The sequence below is a fragment of the Epinephelus lanceolatus genome, chromosome 14 (assembly GCF_041903045.1).
Source record: "Epinephelus lanceolatus isolate andai-2023 chromosome 14, ASM4190304v1, whole genome shotgun sequence".
In the NCBI taxonomy this organism is placed as follows: domain Eukaryota; kingdom Metazoa; phylum Chordata; class Actinopteri; order Perciformes; family Serranidae; genus Epinephelus; species Epinephelus lanceolatus.
Genome location: NC_135747.1, coordinates 6,499,663 through 6,521,375, shown reverse-complemented (window position 1 = coordinate 6,521,375; position 21,713 = coordinate 6,499,663). Strand labels below are relative to the sequence as shown.

General features: G+C 40.7%; 1 protein-coding gene across 2 annotated transcripts; it reads right to left on the bottom strand.

Moving 5' to 3' along the window:
* Window positions 1-4,147: 4,147 nt before the first annotated feature.
* Window positions 4,148-20,658, bottom strand: LOC117251162 (high affinity cGMP-specific 3',5'-cyclic phosphodiesterase 9A). Of its 2 annotated transcripts, none has more exons than XM_033617179.2 (14): window positions 20,518-20,658; window positions 15,939-16,100; window positions 15,801-15,852; window positions 15,574-15,676; window positions 14,120-14,262; window positions 13,971-14,030; window positions 12,773-12,950; window positions 11,320-11,442; window positions 10,041-10,133; window positions 9,804-9,871; window positions 9,591-9,693; window positions 5,715-5,819; window positions 5,397-5,543; window positions 4,148-5,232 (listed from the first exon to the last, which is right to left on the bottom strand). In XM_033617179.2, the coding sequence occupies exons 1-14, from the start codon at window positions 20,603-20,605 to the stop codon at window positions 5,038-5,040; spliced, it is 1,620 nt and encodes a 539-aa protein (XP_033473070.1). In that variant the 5' UTR covers window positions 20,606-20,658; the 3' UTR covers window positions 4,148-5,037. The 2 variants fall into 2 exon arrangements, with proteins under 2 accessions (XP_033473070.1, XP_078030404.1); XM_078174278.1 differs by having other exon boundaries at window positions 15,951-16,100.
* Between the last annotated feature and the right edge of the window lie 1,055 nt (window positions 20,659-21,713).

Here is a 21,713-nt window from a genome sequence, read left to right as displayed (position 1 = left end):
AATAAGAAATCACTGTGAAACATTTAAAGAGGTTAATTAAACATTCATTAGTCATATTTCAGTATTTAAGTGTACAAGCTAAGCTCAAAGTAATATCTTTCTATGGTTCCAGCTCACCAGGAAGAAAAACAGTCACCCAAAATGTAAAGTTTTCTTATTTAATCCACACATCCACTGAAATGTCACTCAGTGTGTAATCAGTACCCACTCGAGGTCAGTGTGGGTGTTCCTTGATGACAGATCATTAGATGTTGCTGGGATTGTTTGAGATTGAATAAGATGAAGTAGAAGAAACTCTTCTGTGTCAAGAAGGTCAATTGTAAAAAAAAAAAAAAAAGGTCCCAATTCAACAACTGTATGACATTATAGGTCTGCAGTCCAAGCTTGATCTGTGCAGTGTGAGAGGATGGAAACATCTTAATACACAACAAACAAGGTGCTCCATTCAAGACAGAAAACTTTTTATTTCTTTGTTTTCTTTCAAAATGATTTAGTGAGAGTGTAAAGGCCCACACTTCTATGAAAGTCAGTTAAAGTGGCATCACACTTACAGTGTTCAAGCTTAAAGCAAAAACACTTGTTTTTCTCATCTTTCCTGCTCTGTACTGTACTATATTTCTTTCTCTCTGTCTCTCTCTCACACACAGACACACACACGTTTTCCATCATGCACATACACACATACAGTATACTGGCTTCCTGTCCACACTTTAGATATCCTGTCACACATCTACAGTTACCTAGTATGCACACCCCCCATCTCTGTCTCACATGTACGTAACTACAGCAGATACAGTGTCCCCTTCTCTTCTTTCAGTCAGAGGGGTCTCCTCTACTGCTGATAATAAGGCGCTAAAGCCTAAAATAGTACTGATCTTTATTTGGCTTTATGAGGAATCTGTCTGGTAACTGCACTGAGCTGTAGAGGCAGACTAATGATCCACTTACTGTAAGCCTAATGTGTGCTACTGGACAGCGAAAGCACAACGTTTTGAGCCATGCTGACACATTTGCTCTCACTTATACCCTTGGCCTTTTCACAAGAAGTAATGGTTGCAGGTAGAAGGTGAAGGCTGGAACACTAATCCCTGACAGGGGGCCATAAACCTGGTCTTGTGCTCCTGAGGATGAACAAACTACCCTGTCTGACTCAAGTCAAGTAAAGTTCAACTTTATTGTCATTTGCACATACAGAGTACATGGGAACGAAATTGCACTTTCTCCCAATCCCAAAGTGCCATCATACACTTACAAATATAAAAAAAATATAAAGATAAAAAATATATACATATCATACATACATAAGTATAAAAACATAAAGTTAAAAGGTAAAAAAAAAAATATACACATCACATATTTAAATTTTAATTTTAATCTTATATACTTTATTAATCCCTGAAGGGAAATTCAATTTTTTCACTCTGTTGTCAATTACACACAGGTCCAAACACACACATGCACAAACAGGAGCTATACATGCACTAAGTGGAGAGATGTCAGAGTGGGGCTGCCCATGACAGGCCCTCCGAGCGCTTGGGGGGTTCGGTGCCTTGCTCAAGGGCACCTCGGCAGTGCCCAGGAGGTGAACTGGTACCTCTCCAGCTAGTCCACGCTCCATATTTTGGTCCAGACGGGGACTTGAGCAGGTGACCCTCCAGCTCCCAACCCAAGTTTCTATGGACTGAGCTACTGCCGCCCCCAAATATATATGCATATATACATACATGTGTGCATATATACAGATAAAGAGAAACTCATCCAGGCTTTTATTTCTTCACGCCTCGACTATTGTAATAGCTTATATACCTGTCTCAGCCAGAAATCACTTCACCATCTACAGTTAGTACAAAATGCTGCAGCTCGGCTTTTAACTAGGTCTAAAAAATGTGACCACATCACCCCTGTTTTAGCATCCCTGCACTGGCTACCTGTTCATTTTAGGATTGATTTTAAAATTCTTTTATTTGTTTTTAAGGCCAGACTTGGGCTAGCCCCTGCCTATGTTTCAGAACTTTTATCCTCACACAAACCAGCTCACAGTCTGAGATCCGCTGATAAGGCCCTGCTAGCTGTTCCAAGGTCTAGGCTGAAAACAAAAGGCAACAGGGCCTTTACAATCAAGGCCAGACTCTGGAACGATTTGCCTGAGGAAATCAGGTTTTCAGAGTCTGTTCCTCGTTTTACCTCGCTCCTCAAGACACACTTTTACAGGAAGGCTTTTATGATGTAATGTTTAAGTTGATGTAATGTTTAATTTGTATGTATTTTGTGTTGATATTGAGTGTGTGCTGATATTTTATGCTGTAAAGCACTTTGTTATTTATATTGACAAGTGCTATACAAATAAATTTATTATTATTATTATTAGAAATAAAAGCACACATGTAGAGTCTAAAAAACAGACACAATTCTTTCTGACAATTTTTCTACAGATACAGTTGTTCTTGCACCAGCAAATGAAATATTCTTTAGAAATGTGTTCAAACCATTTCTGTGCTTGTTTCTGTATGGTTTCCTGTGGGACACTGTTGTCTTATGCACAGGGCTATGTGGCTTCTTTTTGACAGAAAGGCTACTGCTATAACCATTTACAGTATGGTCATAAAGTGCTCTGAACCAAATATCTGACCCTGCTGGTTAGACACAGCTTTCTCACAGGCCAGTGTCACCCAGCAAGTTTTAGGAAACAGTGACAGAAATAGGAATTAGGGCTTTTAACTGGGTCTTAAGGTGGAGGTTGACAGAGGTCGAAACTTTTGGTAGATGGAATTGTCTTCCCAGCTCTTAAACAGCTCCTGGTTGACCTGGAGTTTGTTAAGTCCAACAGGGCCTGCAGAAAACCACAGAGAGTTTCCACTTTAAATTTTATTCTTAGATGTACTATAACACAGAAAAATAGAATCCTTGTTTTCACTTGACGGGTGACAGGTGGAGGCGACAGCTGCAGGCTGCTGTCAGAGGCTCTAGTTGGAGGTTTGGCTGCACAATTGGTAAACCAAATAAAGTAGCTTCAGATAAACTTATTCAAACTTGGTAACAGTCAAACGTCAGTCCAATGTAATTCATTTACAATAAAATAGTTCTAATGTTGGCAAAATATTGCCAATATTGGTAATATTTGGCCAACATCGGTACATTTCTTGTAAAGTCTGAATGGTAAAACACTCAGAAAACAACATGGGTTTTAAACCACAGGACATTGCAAGCTACCATCTGCTGCTTGGATATTATGAAGGTTTTAAGATTCAAACTTCATGATGGAGATGAAAATACAAAAACATGTTTTTTTTTTCATCACAACCCTCGTGACACCGTATTTTGTGTCAATATTTATTATATTCCAAGTCTGAAATTGTTTTAGTAAGTGGGATTCATTCATTCTTTAAGTGTTTGCCCATACACACACACAACCAGTATAGTAGGCTGCTGATCTATTGTTCATTTGACAGAAATATGAGCATCACAGGACTGTATTGATGGCTTTCAGTCTGGATGACTGACTGAGCCTACGTGACACCTACAGCCCAGTAGTGTATTCTACACCTAATGACAAGTGGAATTGTTAGATTTAGAACTCCTCAGGAGGAAACAGATAGCATAATGTCTAGGTGTTACTACTAACACTCACCAAGGCTCTGTTCTGTTCAAGTGCTCCAGTGAGAGTGTCAGTGAGCAGGCATGCAGGATACAAGGATCCTGAAATCAACACAGCAAAGTGAAATGTAACTTTAGTATTTATACCTGTGTTGTTCCCACTGTGACATGTCAAAATGTCCTCCATGAAAAAGGCCTATTAATGATCCTGCTGCTGTTAGTCACAAAAATACAAGTTATACTGTTAAAGTATGGGTATATATTAATATTTTAATGGATTAATCAATAATTCTATAATGCAATGTGATCAATGTAAACATGAATAATTAAAACTGTCTCCACTTTAATTTGCCAATAGCGCTTATGTTTTTGTTTGTTTGTTTGTTTGTTTGTTTGTTTGTTTTTGTGAAATGGCACAGCCCCTTAATGTACTGATGTAATGTTTTGAGGAATGTTTTTTTTCTTTAAATTACAGACTCTGAAAGCCAACAAGCAACAAACCACTTTGCCTCATTCAGTACAATTTACAGTAATGACAGTATAACAGTTTGTAATAATAATAACAATAACCTTTATTAATATAGTGCTTTTCAAAATACAGTTACAGAGTGCTTTACAATAAAATCAGAACACATTTAATAACGTGAAAAGAATGAAATGGACAAAAGGCCAAAAACTCAACATAAGAAAACACAAAGGGCAAAACAGAATAAATTGTCATGAAACAGATTAAATCACAGAAATGCAATTCTTTGAAAAGTGGGGTTTACAAGTGATTTAAAAGACAAGAAAATTGCCACCCTGATTTCCTCAGGCAGGTCATTCCAAGGTGTAAGAGCTCTAAACGCAAAGGCTCTAAATATATATATATATATTTATTTGAAAGTATGATAATTATATTAATATTTTAATGGTTTAAACAATAATTCTATAATGCAATGTGATCAATCTAAACATGAATAATTAAAACTGTCTCCACTTCAATCTGCCAATAGCCCTTATGTTTTTGTTTGTTTGTTTTTTTGTTCCTGCAGTCAAACTCTCTGAATATTTTTTTTAAGTAAGAACACAGATTATTCAATAAGACTACAGCTCCGTTGGACTTCATGGGCAAGGGATCAGGCTTATGTAACTCTGTCTGTCTGGAGGCTTTTTGAGGCTATGAAGCACTAAATGATTTAAGATAATGTTAAGTTGGAATGGCGGTCTCCTCTACACAGCTCAGGTGAATCGTTGTCTTACTCGACTGGGCACCAAAGTGTATTACCAGCTCTGTGCAGGTTACTGATTCTGGGTCTGCCAGGAATGTGAAACTTGCCCTGTCAGTTCATTTGGATGTGAATTGTGTAATTATTCATTACTCATTTGACTAATTTAGATGGTTAGAATACATTTGAATCAATCTGAAATCACACTGGCACTAAGTGTGCTGTCCACCATAGTTCAGAGCGCGTCTGGTTTCGAGGCTTCGGGCCCAGCATCTGTGTGGCTGTCAGCTGTGCTCTGTGTGCCCACAGTCAGCTCCTTATTCCTGGCTGCATTCTCACTCTGAGCACGGTTCTGTTGCTCCCTCTCCAGCGCTTTCTCCATCTCTGTGTAGTAATCGAGAGCCTTCCGTACCGGGTTGATAATGTGTTGCTGCAGAATGAATGAGGAATTGATCAAATTCCACCCCAAGTATGCAAACTTTCCCTCACCCTTGTCTGTTTTTCATATAGCAAGTGATCCCCTTCATGTCCCAGAGTAACCTACTGCGCAGTGAATTTACTGGATATTCATGATTCTTTAAAAAAGAAAATCACCTCCAAGCAGGGGAAGAGGTTGGCCAGCTCGATGAAGAGAGGCAAAAGGACGAATCTGATGAAGCCTGTTTGAGATGAAGGCTTGGTCACTTTGTCCCGATCCATGAAGGGGGTGACTGGAAGACCCTCTAACTTCTCCACATCACTCTGAGGGCAGATAGACGACACAGTTGGCACAGTTGGCTGTACTTCTAGGGCTGGCTTGTGTAACTTTTTAGAAGGTCAGATCATGTGTAAATAGTCCTCTGTGGTTGGGGAATAAATATCTGGGTGTCACCACAGTATGACATGTCTTTATGAACAACAGGACTCAGTTACCTGGTTGTAGAATTCCTGTAGAAGACAGTCCAACCAGGGCTCAGCTACCTCCATGGGCCGCGCCTCATTGGATATGTCACTCACTTTGATCAGAATCATCATCAGCTTAAGACACAATGGGGAAAAAATTATGGGGAAAAGACAGAGGTATAGAGTTTGGCCAGTGTTTGAATCACTGTATGATGGAGTGTCAGATATACCTGTTATTCTAACATTTATAATCCTAATGTCAAAGTCCTTAAAATGAGATAAAAGTGTGTCCATTAATGCACACTTTCATATCTAGCAGGTTGAACTATTACAATGCTGTCCTATCTACCCAAACTGATACAACTACAGATCAGTTACAGCTGATTCAGACCTCCTCTGCCTTAGTCCTGCAGGACCAGAAGGACAGATTACACCCGTTTGAAAGTCTTTACATTGGTCAGGTTTCATTCTTGATTCAGATAATCTTCTGCTTGTTTTTAAAAGGACCACATGTTCTTGCATTGCATTTACTTGAGGTGAAGCAGTTTTTAGTTTTCACATCACATCAGCATGAAATGTTGTTATCTCGAGAGTAATAGGTAAAGTCTCACTACATTTTTATTTCCTGAGCCACTGAAATAGTCTACCTGAGAATCTGAGTGCAACAGAAGGTGTTTATATCCATAATGGTAAAACCTATGTCTTTAGCATGGCTTTTGAATGTTTTATGACCAATATTCAAATGTTATTTAGCTATTTATTTAATTGAATTCATGTTTTAAATGTTTTTATAGCCTTATGTTTATTTCATTTGTTAGTTTTTTTTTTTTTAAATCAGTGTTATTGGTTTGATCAGTCAATTCAATTTTATTTATAAAGCCCAATATCACAAAGCACAATTGCCTCAGAGGGCTTTACAGCATACGACGTCCTTCTGTCCTTAGGACCCTCACAGCGGATAAGGAAAAACTTCCCCCAAAAAAAACCTTTAATGGGGAGAAACCTCAGGAAGAGCAACTGAGGAGGGATCCCTCTTTTGATCTGTTTAGTTGGTTTTTATTATTACATACATTTATTATTACTTTCGGGAGCAGAGTACCTTGCCTGGTATGGGGACACTGGGGCCTCCTCCTCCTGGAGCCAGACCCAGGGGGAGAGCTCGCCAGTGAGCATCTGGTGGCTGGACCTTAGGCCATGGGGCCTGGTCGGGCTCAGCCCGAAAAGACAACATGGAGCCGTCGCCCTGTGGGCCCACCACCCACAGGGACAGAAATTGGGGTTGGGTGCATTGTGTGCCAGGCGGCAGGCAGGGGCAAGGCCCCTGGCGTGCCGATCCCTGGAGTCATGGACTGGCTTTTGGAACGTGAAACGTCACCTCTCTGGTGGGGAAGGAGTCGGAGCTGGTGTGGGAGGTGGAGCGGTTCTGACTAGATATAGTTGGGCTTACCAACACGCACAGCACTGGTTCTGGAACCAAACTCCTGGAGAGGGGCTGGACTCTCGCTTTTTTCTGGAGTTGCTCAGGGTGAGAGGCACCGGGTGGGTGTGAGGATACTCACAAGCCCCCGGCTGAGCGCTGCCGTGTTGGGGTTCTCCCCGGAGAGTGAGAGGGTCATCTCGAAGTGACTGTGGGTCGCAAAGAGAAGGTCTCTGACTGTGGTTCGTGCTTATGCACTGGACGGCAGTGCGGAGTACCTGGCCTTCTTGGAGTCTCTTGGCGGCATCCTGCAAGGGGTGCCATAGTTCTCCTGGGGGACTTCAACGCTCACGTGGGCAATGATGGAGAAACCTAGAGGGGGGTGATTGAGAGGAACGGCCTGCCTGATCTGAACCCGAGTAGTACGTTGTTATTGGACTTCTGTGCGACTCATGGACTGGCCATAACAAACACCATGTTCGAGCACAGGGAGGTTCATAAGTGTGCCTGGTACCAGAACACCCTAGGCCAAAGATCAGCAATCGATCTTGTGGTCGTATCAGCAGATCTGCGGCCGTGTGTCTTAGAAACTCGGGTGAAGAGAGGAGCAGAGCTGTCAACTGATCACCACCTGGTGGTGAGTTGGATCAGATGGCGGGGAGGCTGCCGGACAGACCTGGTAAACCCAAATGTGTAGTGAGGGTGAACTGGCAATGTCTGGCTGAAGGCCCTGTCTGTGGGGTCTTCAACTCCCACCTCCAGGAGAATTTCTCGTGCATCCCAGGGGAGGTTGGGGACATGGAGTCTGAGTGGGCCATGTTCAAAGCCTCTATTGTGGAGGCGGCTGCTAGGAGCTGTGGTCAGATGGTTGTCAGTGCCTGTCGGGGCGGCAACTGAAGAACTTGCTGGTGGACACCAGCGGTGAGGGAGGTCATCAGGCTGAAGAAGGAGGCCTTTCGGGTCTGGCTGGCCCAGGGGTCTCCTGAAGCAGCAGTCAGGTACTGGTTGGCCAGAAGGGCTGCAGCTGTGGCGGTCGCTGAAGCAAAAACCCGGGTGTGGGAGGAGTTCGGGGAAGCTAGGGAGAAGGACTTTAGGTTGGCCTCAAGGAAGTTCTGGCAGACCGTTAACCGACTCAGGAAGGGAAAGCAGGGCTTGTCTCAGAAGGTGCTCAGCAGAGAGGGAGAACTGCTGACCCGAACTGGGGACATCGTCAGGTGGTGGAAGGAGCACTTTGAGGACCTCCTGAACCCAGCCATCACGTCCATTGTGAACGAGGCAGAGCCTGAAGACTTGGAGGAATTCTCACCCATATCCCTGGCAGAAGTTGCTGAGGTAGTTAAAAAGCTCCCCAGTGGCAAGGCACCGGGTGTGGATGAGATTTGCCCTGAGATGCTGAAGGCTCTGGGCACTGTTGGGCTGTCTTGGTTGACACGCCTTTTCAGTGTCGCGTGGAGGTTGGGTACGGTGCCTGCAGAGTGGCAGACCGGGGTGGTGGTCCCCATCTTCAAAAAAGGGGACTGGAGGGTGTGCTCCAATTATCGGGGTATCACACTGCTCAGCCTCCCGGGTAAAGTTTACTCCAGAGCGCTGGAAACGAGGCTCCGACTGATTGTCGAACCTCAGATTCAGGAGGAACAATGCAGATTCCGTCCTGGCCGTGGAACAGTGGACCAGCTCTTTACACTTGCGAGGCTACTGGAGGGGTCGTGGGAGTTTGCCCATCCAGTCTACATGTGCTTTATGGACTTGGAGAGGGCTTACGACCGCGTCCCTCGTGGGTCTTGTGGGGGGTACTATGGGAGTACGGGTTGCCAGGCTCACTGCTACGAGCCATCAGGTCCCTGTATGACCAAAGTGACAGCTGTATCCGCATACTTGGTATAAAGTCGAACACGTTCTCGGTGGGTGTTGGCCTCTGCCAAGGTTGTCCCTTGTCACCAATCCTGTTTGTGACCTTCATGGACAGGATTTTGATGCGCAGCCGGGGGGAGGAAGGAGTCCGGTTTGGGGACCTCAGAATTGCATCTCTGCTTTTCGCAGATGATGTGGTTCTGTTGGCTCCATCACACCGTGACCTCCAGCATGCACTGGGAGTGTGCAGCTGAGTGTGAAGCAGTTGGGATGAGAGTCAGCACCTCCAAGTCTGAGGCCATGGTCCTCTGCCAGAAACCGGTGGATTGCCCTCTCCGGGTTGGGGGAGGGTTACTGCTTCAAGCGAGGGAGTAAAAATTCAACGTCCTGTCTTGTCAGTTCAATGGCTCAAACGACCATGGCCCACCCACACAGGTATTTTCATCTATGTTGTCTAATTAGACAAGTTTAGTGACATCATATTATTCCATAATACAGAAACATACAGATTAAAAGTTGAAATTATTTTATCCCTTAGTTGTATTCTTTATTTTGCGTTTTATGTGTAGGATAAACTAGTAGTATTATTAAGAGTAAAACATAAAAAGCGGCTCCTTATTACACTATTTTCCTCTTACCACATCTCTGTGGTCCTTGTTGGTGAAGTCAAAAGCTGGCAGGATGGACTTGAACTTGTTGAGAATCTCATTATGCCTCGTCATGTCAGTGGCTAGGATGCATCTGCAGTTATGACAGAATAAAATCCATTCAGTACCATGAAGTGTAGTGCCATTACGGCTGAGTAACATGGGAAAATGTGGATGTTAAGAAAACCAGAAAGATGATCTCACTTGATGATCCCTTCCCTTATCCGTTTGTACTGATCCATGGACAAATTCCTGAATATGTTGCTCTCTGTCTACAAAACACAAAATCCTTCATTGACTGCAGAGTTGACAGACTCTATCTCATGGTGATAGCCCTGCCCTTGTCTGGTCTTGTCTTGGTTTAAATCCCTAAACTAAAATGTATGTTTCATGGTAGCTTGGGCAGAAATTTTTGAACAAACAACAGGTTTTCATCCTTACCTTCTCCAGTATCTCAAAAGCTACTGCACAGTGGTGGTTCTCCAGTGGAGAGATGTCATTGTAGCGGAGAGCAAGTTCAGTCCGAGCATTTATCTGAAAGATAGTCAGATATCAGTTTAGATTAACATTAAATAGAGTTGGTATTAAAGCAGTTCTGCATACATTGGTGCCAAAGCCTCAAGAGACAACAATGGAAAACTGGATTAAAATTTAAATGTTGAATTTCAAATTAAAAAAGTAAAATACAACAGACTGGAAACATTATGAGGGTTTATCATGTGCTTATGTCAATGATACAGCATGCTGTATATAAGATAAACAGCTATTAGTATATATTGGCCAAGAGCAAGCAATATCTCAACAACGCCTCAAGGAAATTTCTTCAAATTTGGCACAAATGTTGATTTGAATTCAAGGAACTGATAAAAATTTGTTGGTCAAATGTCAATGTCACTGTGACAATGTTCATGGCATTCTCATGAATGTGGTACCTCAAGAACACCTTGAGGGAAATTCATTAAAAATTTGGCACAAATGTCCAGTTGGACTCATGAATGAACTGGTAGAATTTTGTGGTCGAGGGTCAAAGGTCACTGTGACCTCACAAAACATGTTTTTTTTGCCATAACTCAGGAATTCATATGCTAACTGTGACAAAATTTTATTCAAACGTCTAATAGGACATAATGATGAAGTGATAACATTTATATTCAAAAGGTCTAAGGTCATCATAATGTTAAAATATAAACATAATGCAAAAAGACTTTTCTGGCCAGGAGCACAGTGAGACACATTTGGTCAGATACTGAATAGGTGACTTTAAACTTGGGTGCCCACCTTAAAACTTTGCTAGTTGTATACATCCTCTGTGTTGCCGGGGGGGGGGCATCTATGTTTTTAACAACTTGACAGGTTTGTGAAGGCATACAACCCCGTGGTGGTAATAGAAATGTTTAAGTCTATCTTAAAATACAATATCCACATGCCCATATATACAATGGAAGTGTAAATGGTTTAAGTTTTACCCTGTTCATATTAGCTGTGAAAAGCTCTATTCTCAAAGTAATTGCAATGTACTTGATGAGGCACAAAATCTAAAAGGCTGAATGCCAAAAAGGGCGTTCTAATACAAAAGGCTTCAGCTATAACATAAGGCTGCAGCTGTCTGAGTTTGAGAAATCAAGTCATAATAGTCAAATTAGTGCTAAATTCCTACTTTGTGTTTTGACTCAGCAAGAACACACTATCTGCAAAAGCACAAAGAGTGGATGTCACATACCTGATAGGCATTGTTGTATCCTGTGTGGTCAAGGTCGTGGCAGACTGCAGAGGTCAGCATGATCAGCAGGTCGACGCTGTCCATCTTACTCTTCAGGTCAGTCAGCCAGATCAAACCATACATCTGCTCAGAAATAAAGAATGAGTACAGAATGAGAACTGGAGAGATCATCATGTACATAATGTCGCTAAAGAACGCTGCCATTTATTCTGAACAATAAAATGATTAAAGCATCATTAATTGTTTTTTTCCCACTTGGGGGCAATACAACCATAAACGCAACCTTGACATAGCCTGTTATAATGTTGTTACAGCTAACATGTTAGCAAACAACCTGATGAAAGTAAGTCCAATATTTACTCTCATTTTAGCTTTGTTTTAGTCTCCACTAACTTCTCAGAGATATATATCTGGCTCTAGCTGCCATATGCTTCAGATAGATAACTTAGTAGTTAGTTTACAGTTATGTATTTTTGGATATCAGAAAGATGCTAAAATGCTCAGTTGAGTTTATGGATAAGCAACAACTTTTCTAATTACACAAAATCTTGTCCTTAAAGCTGTAGCAATCAATATTTTTTAAATAAAAACTAATCAATTGAATATTTTGTAGAGGATAGTAAGTCAACAAGTTGCTTCCATAGGCTCCATGCTTTCCAATGAATGTTGTTCGGTGTCACATGAAGCCAAAAAGCTTGATTCCTGTGTATGAAATTACCCGGATGTTCTGCATTGTAGGGCCGATAGAGCAAGTGCATGAGAGACTTACTGCAGGCGAGCCGCTAACGTCTGGTTTAGCTTGCCACTAACTTTGATGGGGATAAAAATGACTTAAACATACAGCCAGGGATTTCCAGTGACTGTGAAGCTCAAAAGAGTTAGTCTATTGATTTACAGATCTCTTTCACATTAGGCTATGGGAAAAAGTCTTTTTGGGCCATACAGTATCATGTGATGGATGCAAAACTTGTAATTAAATGTTTGTCCATTATGTAAAATTGCCTTCAAACCATCTTGGTTGCCTCACTTTTTTTGCTTGAAGGAGTTGCTTATAGTGAGAGGTGCTCAAACTAAACCATCAACTAAATGTTTACCAAAAATAATCAGCTAAAATAAGATAAAGGTGGCTAAAAACCCACAGGCATCTGTTTATACCAAACGCATTGATTAATGCAGGTTGAATCCATTATGCATCAGCCATTTTTAAAGAAATGTTAAAGGCAAGAATTAAAATCATCATGTGTTCTTCATGAATGTGTTGAGATAAACTGTCTAACCTGCAGAGCTGTCCACTGATTTGAGTCACCTCTCAACCCTTGAGGGCCAGATGTCCTTCAATTAGCCATCAAGAATGATTTGGCATGATTGCACAATTTCATGATTACAGACATAGTTGGGCTCTCAGTGTCACTCTAACACACACACACACACACACACACACACACACACTCACCATCTGGGTAACACAGAAACAGTGCTTGAAGTTGTGGAAAGGGATGTTGTTGTATCTTCGATAGACCTCAAACAGGAACTGTTGCAGTACTTCGGGCTCAATGTTGAAAGCTGCTATGAAATCTAAGTCTGTGTACATGACTTGCAGGAGCACCATGATCTCTGCATCCTCCCACTGCCTGCACACACACACACACACCAACACCACACATCATTATGCTGATATAATAAAAAAATAATTTAAAGAAGGCATCTCACCTAAGAAATGACTGAACGTATGAATAACTAGCAAAGGCTTCCACATAAACCTCACTGCTCTGAGCATTATCAATCAAGTTGCTAGGAAAAATGTTTGGCATTATACGTCTCTGCAAACCACACATATTTTACACATTACATCATATTTGCACATTACATCAGAACATTGTATATATATTTATATATATATATACATACACACATCAGTATTTTGGAAAACTGCTGATTTATTTTGGAATATTTAATAAATATGTCTTCAGTAGGAATGGGTTGGGGCTGAGCGTCAGAGACCAGGTAAGGAAGTCATAAAGTGTTAAAAAACAGGCTAAATAATTGTTGGTTTTGGTCTTTTCATGGGATTTGTTGACAATAATAAACAATGCCAACCTGTATAATCTCTCTATGCCACATAGCAGGAAGCAAAAAGCATATTTCATCAGGGTTTCAAAGGAATCCTATAATCTATTATGATTATGTGACGTCCCAAGCTTCAGCTGTCATTCTGTAGCCTGTGAATAACCGCATATCTATCCACCACCACCATTGTGGGCTTGCTTTAAAAGCTTTTGGACAAATGAAATGATGAATGAACCTTACTGAATGCTGCATGCACTCCCCCATGAAGCCCACTTCAAACATGGGCTGTTGATTAAACCTTTTGATTTGTGAGCCCTCTGCAGGCCTATTCATATTGAGATGAGTGTGTCGATCAGAAGAAAAGGGAGACGTCTCCCGTCCTCTTCAGAAGCGCATCAGAGGTGCTTGTTGGGCACGACTGTCATTAGCGGACAGCCTGCCTCACTGTCTGCACACTAAGGAAACAGGTGCACGCGTTGTTTGTTTGTGATCACGCAGGCACAAAGAAAACACGGTGATGAACACTGATGTTGCAGGTGACACAGAACCATGTCTACATTCATATTGGTCACATTGAAACTTACCAGTTATCAAAGGTTGGGGTCTTTAAGTACTGTTTTACTTCTTCTGACACCTCCAGGGAGCTGCAAAGGTGATTACAGAAGCATTAATGATTACTTGGTAAGATAAATGGAGTGCTGTCGTTTTTAGGGATTTTTGCATGTGGACGTGCCTCATCTGAAGGAACTTTTCCCGTACATGCTCACACTCCTTCCTGGTTTTATGCAGGGTTCTCTTGTGGTAGAATGGGGAGGGCTTGTGTGTTCCCTCTGACAGGTCTTTAAACAATCCCAGCCAGCTCAGATGCTCCACACTCTGAAAAGGGATGGAGACAAATCCAGTCAGCAGAGCCTGCAGGCTAGAGCAAAACACTGGGACTCATGCAGCAACATTCTCTCATATTTTACCTTAATTTCTGTTAATTTCTTAATTTCTGACATACTGGTAATAATACAGGTAATTGGCCAATAATTGATAAAAAAAAGTGCTGCATGATTGCATAGGAATCATGGGTAACAGTTAGCTGATCATTAATGTTTTGTACTGTTAATTAAATAGGTTTCATGATTGTGCCAATTTATTTTCCCTAATAATATGTTGGATTCATGTTAATGTGTATTTTCAGATACATTTTACTTTTTGAAAAAATTAATTAAAACTTGTCAAGATCAAGATCACATATCATCACATAGCAATCTATCTATCATATCTGGTCATGGACTGCCATGGGTGCATTGGCTGTTGACGGTGTTGATGTTGACGTGTGTTGGTTGTTGGACCCATCCACCACCCGTCCCACATGCCCGACTCAGACTTTTGCCACCTCAACTTCGTTCTTGTCCCGCTGTGTTTGCCCCTGACGCCGCCAGATGCTGTTATGCTACAACAGTGAGTGGCTGCATATCGTGCCAACATGAGAGGATGGCTTTTATCGTCTGTGTCTGATGCCAGAAGTCACTGACCAAGCACCGGATTTCGATGACTTAGGAGTGAGACTGGGTTGGTAACTCTGAGGACCCTGTAAGGCTCACGGACCCACTGTGAAAGACCCTGGCCTTTAACAGCTCTATAGGTGATGCAAAGACAAAATGCAGTGACTACAATTTTAGTGTCTTATCTGTTCAGTATGAGGAAACTGTGACAAAGACAGTTTTAAGCAACACTTATGTGCTATTTTGTTGTTATGTTCACTACATCAGGTTTGACCTATATTCTGATTCCCTGACATCATCATCATCATCATCATTGTCATCATCATCATCAACAACATCATCATCAGTGATGTTGCTTGTAATATGCTTACTGCAATATTATAATATAATAATATAATAATATTATAATATCCTAGACCCAGTAGAATCCCAGATCTCCTGGGACCCAAGACAGAGCGCAGTAACTATATTTACTGTCTTTTACTGTCTTATTTTGGTTAGGTGTTATAGTTACTGCAATTTTTACATCCTATTTTCTGTAAAACAGAACACGATTGAACCAGTACAATTTTGCCACAAAGATAGAACAGATATCCAAAGGTTTAATTTACTCAGTTTGGACCAAAATTGTAGTTACTGCGTTTACCTTTCTAGGGCAGAGCTTCAAAACCACCAAATACAGAAAGTATTGTACCTCTAGTTTCTCCCGGAATGAATCCACCTGTTTCTTCATCTCATACACTACTGCAGGCGTCTCACCGGCCTCGATCACAATTTTCTTCTCCAGGCCCTGCAGTCTGAGATCACACACTATCACTGAGGTGTTAAGTCATCATACATTTATCCAGACCTTTGGTCTACATTGCGCAAAGTCTTGTGCCAAAGCATGTCCTGTTTTCTGTTATTTCCCACCTTGCCTACCTTTTCTCCATGGAGGAGAGGTCAAATCCTAGTGCACCAGCAAGCTCTGCACCTTGAAGGATAAGAAAAAAGGGAGCCTGTCAGTCATTTTAAACAAACTTATGCACCGCAATTCCAATGGTGCAAAGTTAAAGATACCTAACGGCTCACTGTTGCAGTCGGCAGCCACCACCTCCAGCTTGTAGCAGGAGTCTGGGCTGTTGGGGTCCAGGCTTGGGGAGATGTTGATGATGTTGCCTTTAGGATTGTACAACTTCAGGATGTCATGAGGTCCTGCCTCGGCTGCAGAGCGGAACAGATCTGAAAAGAACAGCTCACTGGTCATTTCACACTTTGCCCTGAGTAGGGTTGCAGTGGTATACCTATTTCAAGATATACTGAGGCATGAAAATTGGCAGTTATCATACTGTGTGCATTTGCTCATTTATGGGGTTGAAAAAAGGCAACTGCACTCAAAAGTTCACCTTCATGTCAGTCATTCTCAAAATGGAGACTTTTTATACACACCTCTATTGAGAGATGGTTTCACGTTTTTACTATTTGTTAACAAATAATTTACTAAAGCCTTATAGATCAATTGTATCATTATTATCATAATTTTTTAAAAAATGTTGATTTCTATATTTATCATATTGTTATAAAGGTTGTGTGGTTGCTTGTCATTGTATTAATAATGAAATCAATTTATTAATAAAATAAACAATATTATTTTTGTTTCCTGGATTCCAGTTAGAGAAGCACATCCAGTCAGTTCATTCGTACACCCCGAGACACAAATGATAAATCCACTTCTGTAAGCTGGACAGAGTTCATTACATAAACACTGTCGCATATATTGTTAATCTCAAATATTTTATCTTCATCTTCATTATTCACTTTAGACACTGATACGTACAATAGCCTACTTTTAAAAAAAAATACAATACTATTTTCTTATAATATTGTGTTATATTATTATATTCGTTGGTTATTATTAGTTAAATTGTGAATATATATATATATATGTATATATATATATATACAGTACAGGCCAAAAGTTTGGACACACCTTCTCATTCAATGCGTTTTCTTTATTTTCATGACTATTTACATTGTAGATTCTCACTGAAGGCATCAAAACTATGAATGAACACATGTGGAGTTATGTACTTAACAAAAAAAGGTGAAATAACTGAAAACATGTTTTATATTCTAGTTTCTTCAAAATAGCCACCCTTTGCTCTGATTACTGCTTTGCACACTCTTGGCATTCTCTCGATGAGCTTCAAGAGCTAGTCACCTGAAATGGTTTTCCAACAGTCTTGAAGGAGTTCCCAGAGGTGTTTAGCACTTGTTGGCCCCTTTGCCTTCACTCTGCGGTCCAGCTCACCCCAAACTATCTCGATTGGGTTCAGGTCCGGTGACTGTGGAGGCCAGGTCATCTGCCGCAGCACTCCATCACTCTCCTTCTTGGTCAAATAGCCCTTACACAGCCTGGAGGTGTGTTTGGGGTCATTGTCATGTTGAAAAATAAATGATCGTCCAACTAAACGCAAACCGGATGGGATGGCATGTCGCTGCAAGATGCTATGGTAGCCATGCTGGTTCAGTGTGCCTTCAATTTTGAATAAATCCCCAACAGTGTCACCAGCAAAACACCCCCACACCATCACACCTCCTCCTCCATGCTTCACAGTGGGAACCAGGCATGTGGAATCCATCCGTTCACCTTTTCTGCGTCTCACAAAGACACGGCGGTTGGAACCAAAGATCTCAAATTTGGACTCATCAGACCAAAGCACAGATTTCCACTGGTCTAATGTCCATTCCTTGTGTTTCTTGGCCCAAACAAATCTCTTCTGCTTGTTGCCTCTCCTTAGCAGTGGTTTCCTAGCAGCTATTTGACCATGAAGGCCTGATTGGCGCAGTCTCCTCTTAACAGTTGTTCTAGAGATGGGTCTGCTGCTAGAACTCTGTGTGGCATTCATCTGGTCTCTGATCTGAGCTGCTGTTAACTTGCGATTTCTGAGGCTGGTGACTCAGATGAACTTATCCTCAGAAGCAGAGGTGACTCTTGGTCTTCCTTTCCTGGGTCGGTCCTCATGTGTGCCAGTTTCGTTGTAGCGCTTGATGGTTTTTGCGACTCCACTTGGGGACACATTTAAAGCTTTTGCAATTTTCCGGACTGACTGACCTTCATATCTTAAAGTAATGATGGCCACTCGTTTTTCTTTAGTTAGCTGATTGGTTCTTGCCATAATATGAATTTTAACAGTTGTCCAATAGGGCTGTCGGCTGTGTATTAACCTGACTTCTGCACAACACAACTGATGATCCCAACCCCATTGATAAAGCAAGAAATTCCACTAATTAACCCTGATAAGGCACACCTGTGAAGTGGAAACCATTTCAGGTGACTAGCTCTTGAAGCTCATGGAGAGAATGCCAAGAGTGTGCAAAGCAGTAATCAGAGCAAAGGGTGGCTATTTTGAAGAAACTAGAATATAAAACATGTTTTCAGTTATTTCACCTTTTTTTGTTAAGTACATAACTCCACATGTGTTCATTCATAGTTTTGATGCCTTCAGTGAGAATCTACAATGTAAATAGTCATGAAAATAAAGAAAACGCATTGAATGAGAAGGTGTGTCCAAACTTTTGGCCTGTACTGTATATGTATATATACCATGTGTTTTACTGGGTTCATGACACATGGGCTGCTGCCTGACTCTATACTGTCCATCACTCTTGTGCCAGTTATTAAGGACAAAGCTGGCAAAGTTGGTAGTATAGACAACTATAGGCCAATTGCTTTAGCCAGCGTGGTATCCAAGGTCCTTGAAAGGATTTTGCTTGACCGCTTAAGTCACTATATTGACACCACACACAATCAGTTTGGCTTTAAGGCTAAGCTTGGCACAGACTTGTGCACTTATGGCTTGAAGGAAGCTACGCATGTGTAACTGAGGCGGAACTCCTCTGTTTTAATTGGTTTTATTGATGCCTCTAAGGCATTTGATCATGTTAACCATTTTAAACTGTTTCAGAAATTACGTCAAAGATAGCATTATAAGGAGTTTAGCTTTCTGGTATGCCAAACAGAGAATGCAGGTAAAATGGGGTAAATGTCTCTCTTCTTCATTTGGGGTGGCCAATGGAGTACGCCACAGGGGGCTACTTTCACCTGCCCTTTTCAACCTGTACATGGATGAACTATCCAGGAAATTGAGTGGGTGTAAAACAGGTCGTATGATTGGTAATACCTTGGTAAATCATTTTATGTATGCTGACAGCTTGGCCATTCTCTCACCAAGGACTGCTGGCTTTCAGCATTTACTGAATATTTGTTCTGAATATGGGGTAGAATATGATGTTCAGTACAATGCTAGAAAGAGTGTTGTCTTGATATTTACAGTAATGGTAAGTGTACCTGCACCATTCAAAGCACTTTTTACACTTTTTTAGGCTACCATACAAGTTGCCAACCGCTACTGAGTTTTTAACACACTCACCGATGGAACAGCCATTGGGAGCAATTGGGGTTTAGGAGGAGCTGGGGATCGAATGGCTTATCTTCTGAATAGTGGACGACCTGCCCTACCTCTGAGCCACAGTCGTGACAGTACACACACCTATCAGCCAAAAAGCCGCTGGAGTATACAGTAAAGTATACCCACTCCCTCCTCAATAATCTCCTATCTACCTAGTTGTACACCCACCTTATCAACTACCACTGCACCACTGGTTATGAGCAGTGTGTGATTTGGGGATTGTGCCGGGAGTGTTTTAGGGCCACCAAAATCCAAAATCCTAGGGCCGTCCCTGGCAGAGGATCTGGACCAAAATCCATTTTAACTTGTTATTAATGGGTAACCAATATTCTACATTTATACATGTATTTGCATAATTAACAAATAGAAAGGATAAACATAGACCAAAGGGATTTTTCATAATGTGGCACCCCCTTTTTTTTCTTTATAAATAAAGCCTTTTCACTGATCTTTAAGCATCTGTAAACAATTAACTGACATTAATAAAAGTTGTAACTTATGAGCCTTTTATAAAGCTTGCCTTGTTAAAAAGTGGTTCCACTTTTATTTAAGACCGTTACAGATGCATGCAGACTCTACATAGCCTATAGACAATACTCCAAACAACACAATAACAAACTGTCATTGATAAATATATTCTTATTACCTTTATATATGAGAGCTTCAATAAGGTTCCTTTTGCCTCCCAAGTAAAGAACATGTGAAGCCAGTGACAGACAAAGCCTTCAGCCTATGTAACAAGTGAGGAGCTGTCAGTAGCAGCTGTATCGCTGCCTGTAGCTCAAACAACCTCCATTACACACATACAATTCCTTTATCTGCTTGTGTGATGGCTGACTGTGCATTTGATCCAGGCACGTATTAAAGTTGCTTTCTTGTTTGGTTTATAAAAAAGCTGTCAGAATTAGTGTTTGTCATTGCAATGTCCTCTGTTAATGCAGCTTAAATTTAGAGTCTATAATAACAGATCAGATATTCACATCATATTTACATCTTTCCAAGAAGTGTAAAGTCATGGTAGACATGGAAAAAGTTTGGCAAATGTAAACAATGGATCATGTTACACATGTAGACATTGATTTTTACACACTATAACTGCACATGTGTATGCACTCAGATATACCTTAAAATATTTTTCTAACCTGAAGAAGTACACTTTCGATAGTAACATAATTTTCTGCTACTACCTTTGACATCCTGGGCAGGGCAATCCACTGGGAACTCAGCCTGCTCCGGTCTCCCATTCACTGTGAAGAAGATGATTTTTGTTGCCATGTCATGAATTCAGAGCCACTGATGTTGCTGTGTGCTCTCCTGATCTCTACCTAATGTCTGTCTCGCCTCATTATTTAACTGGTAAACACTCCACCCCCTTGATTTTATTCCCTCCTCCACTTCTGCTCCTCCTTCCCTTTCCATCTTTTGTACCGTGACATTTTTTCAAACAACAGACGGATTATTTTAATTTAAAGTAGCCTAACCTCCTTTTTCTAATTGTTGTCTTCTTTGTGAATGTTGTATCTGTTATTTGTTTTATTTGTAGATCTATGTATGGAGGCCAATTTCCACCACTTGGAAAAAACAAGACAAAAAAACGCTTGTTAAAAAAAAAATGTTATTACATGAAACATTTCATTTCACATTATTATGTGATAAATGATCATATCATTATGTGAAACGTTTCACGTCATAACTAAATAAAAAAAGTATAAGTAAATTATTATAACAAGAACTTTTTTATAAGAAAAGTTTCTTGTCATAACATAGAAATGTCTTGTAAAAACATGAAAAACATCTTGTTATAACAAGAAACTTTTAATGTTATTACCTGATACTGATAACATTTTTTCTGACATAATACCCTATATTGGTGTGTTATTAATTCATACTTATGAGATGGTATCTTATAATTATGAGATGATAAATCAAGAAGATCACATTAACATGTCTCATTATCAAATAATTAAATATTTCGTGGTTTTGAGATAAGTCAAATCGAAAATGATGAGAAAACATAAGGTAACTATACAAAAAACTATTTAAATATAATTAATAAAAAATAAATTACAGCAATTAGATTTAAAGGATATTTGCAGAAAATAGTAAGTCATAATGATAAGATATTGTTTTATGTTTAGGATGTAATATTTTCATAGTCATTATACACTTTATAATTCGAAAACATACTAACTGTAATAGGTGATTTTGTTTCAAGTGACGGAAAAGGGCTTCAGTACTCGTATACTCACTCCAGCTGCGTTTACTGCTGCTGTTAAAACAGATAAACGCCTCCATATCCACGCCTGCAGATGGCGCTGTACCGAGCGCATGACTATAGAGAGCAAACGGAAACCTTCGCTTCCTCCTCTAGCACTTCTTTGGT

Bases quoted from the DNA above. Each gene is read 5' to 3' on its own strand.
- LOC117251162 (XM_033617179.2), bottom strand. From the start codon at position 20,605: ATGGCAACAAAAATCATCTTCTTCACAGTGAATGGGAGACCGGAGCAG. The intron at 11,443-12,772 runs GTGAGTGTGTGT...ATTTCTGAGCAG, and splicing joins GTTTCTGTGTTACCCAGATG to ATGTATGGTTTGATCTGGCT. The intron at 5,820-9,590 runs GTAAGAGGAAAA...TTGTGTCTTAAG, and splicing joins ACAAGGACCACAGAGATGTG to CTGATGATGATTCTGATCAA.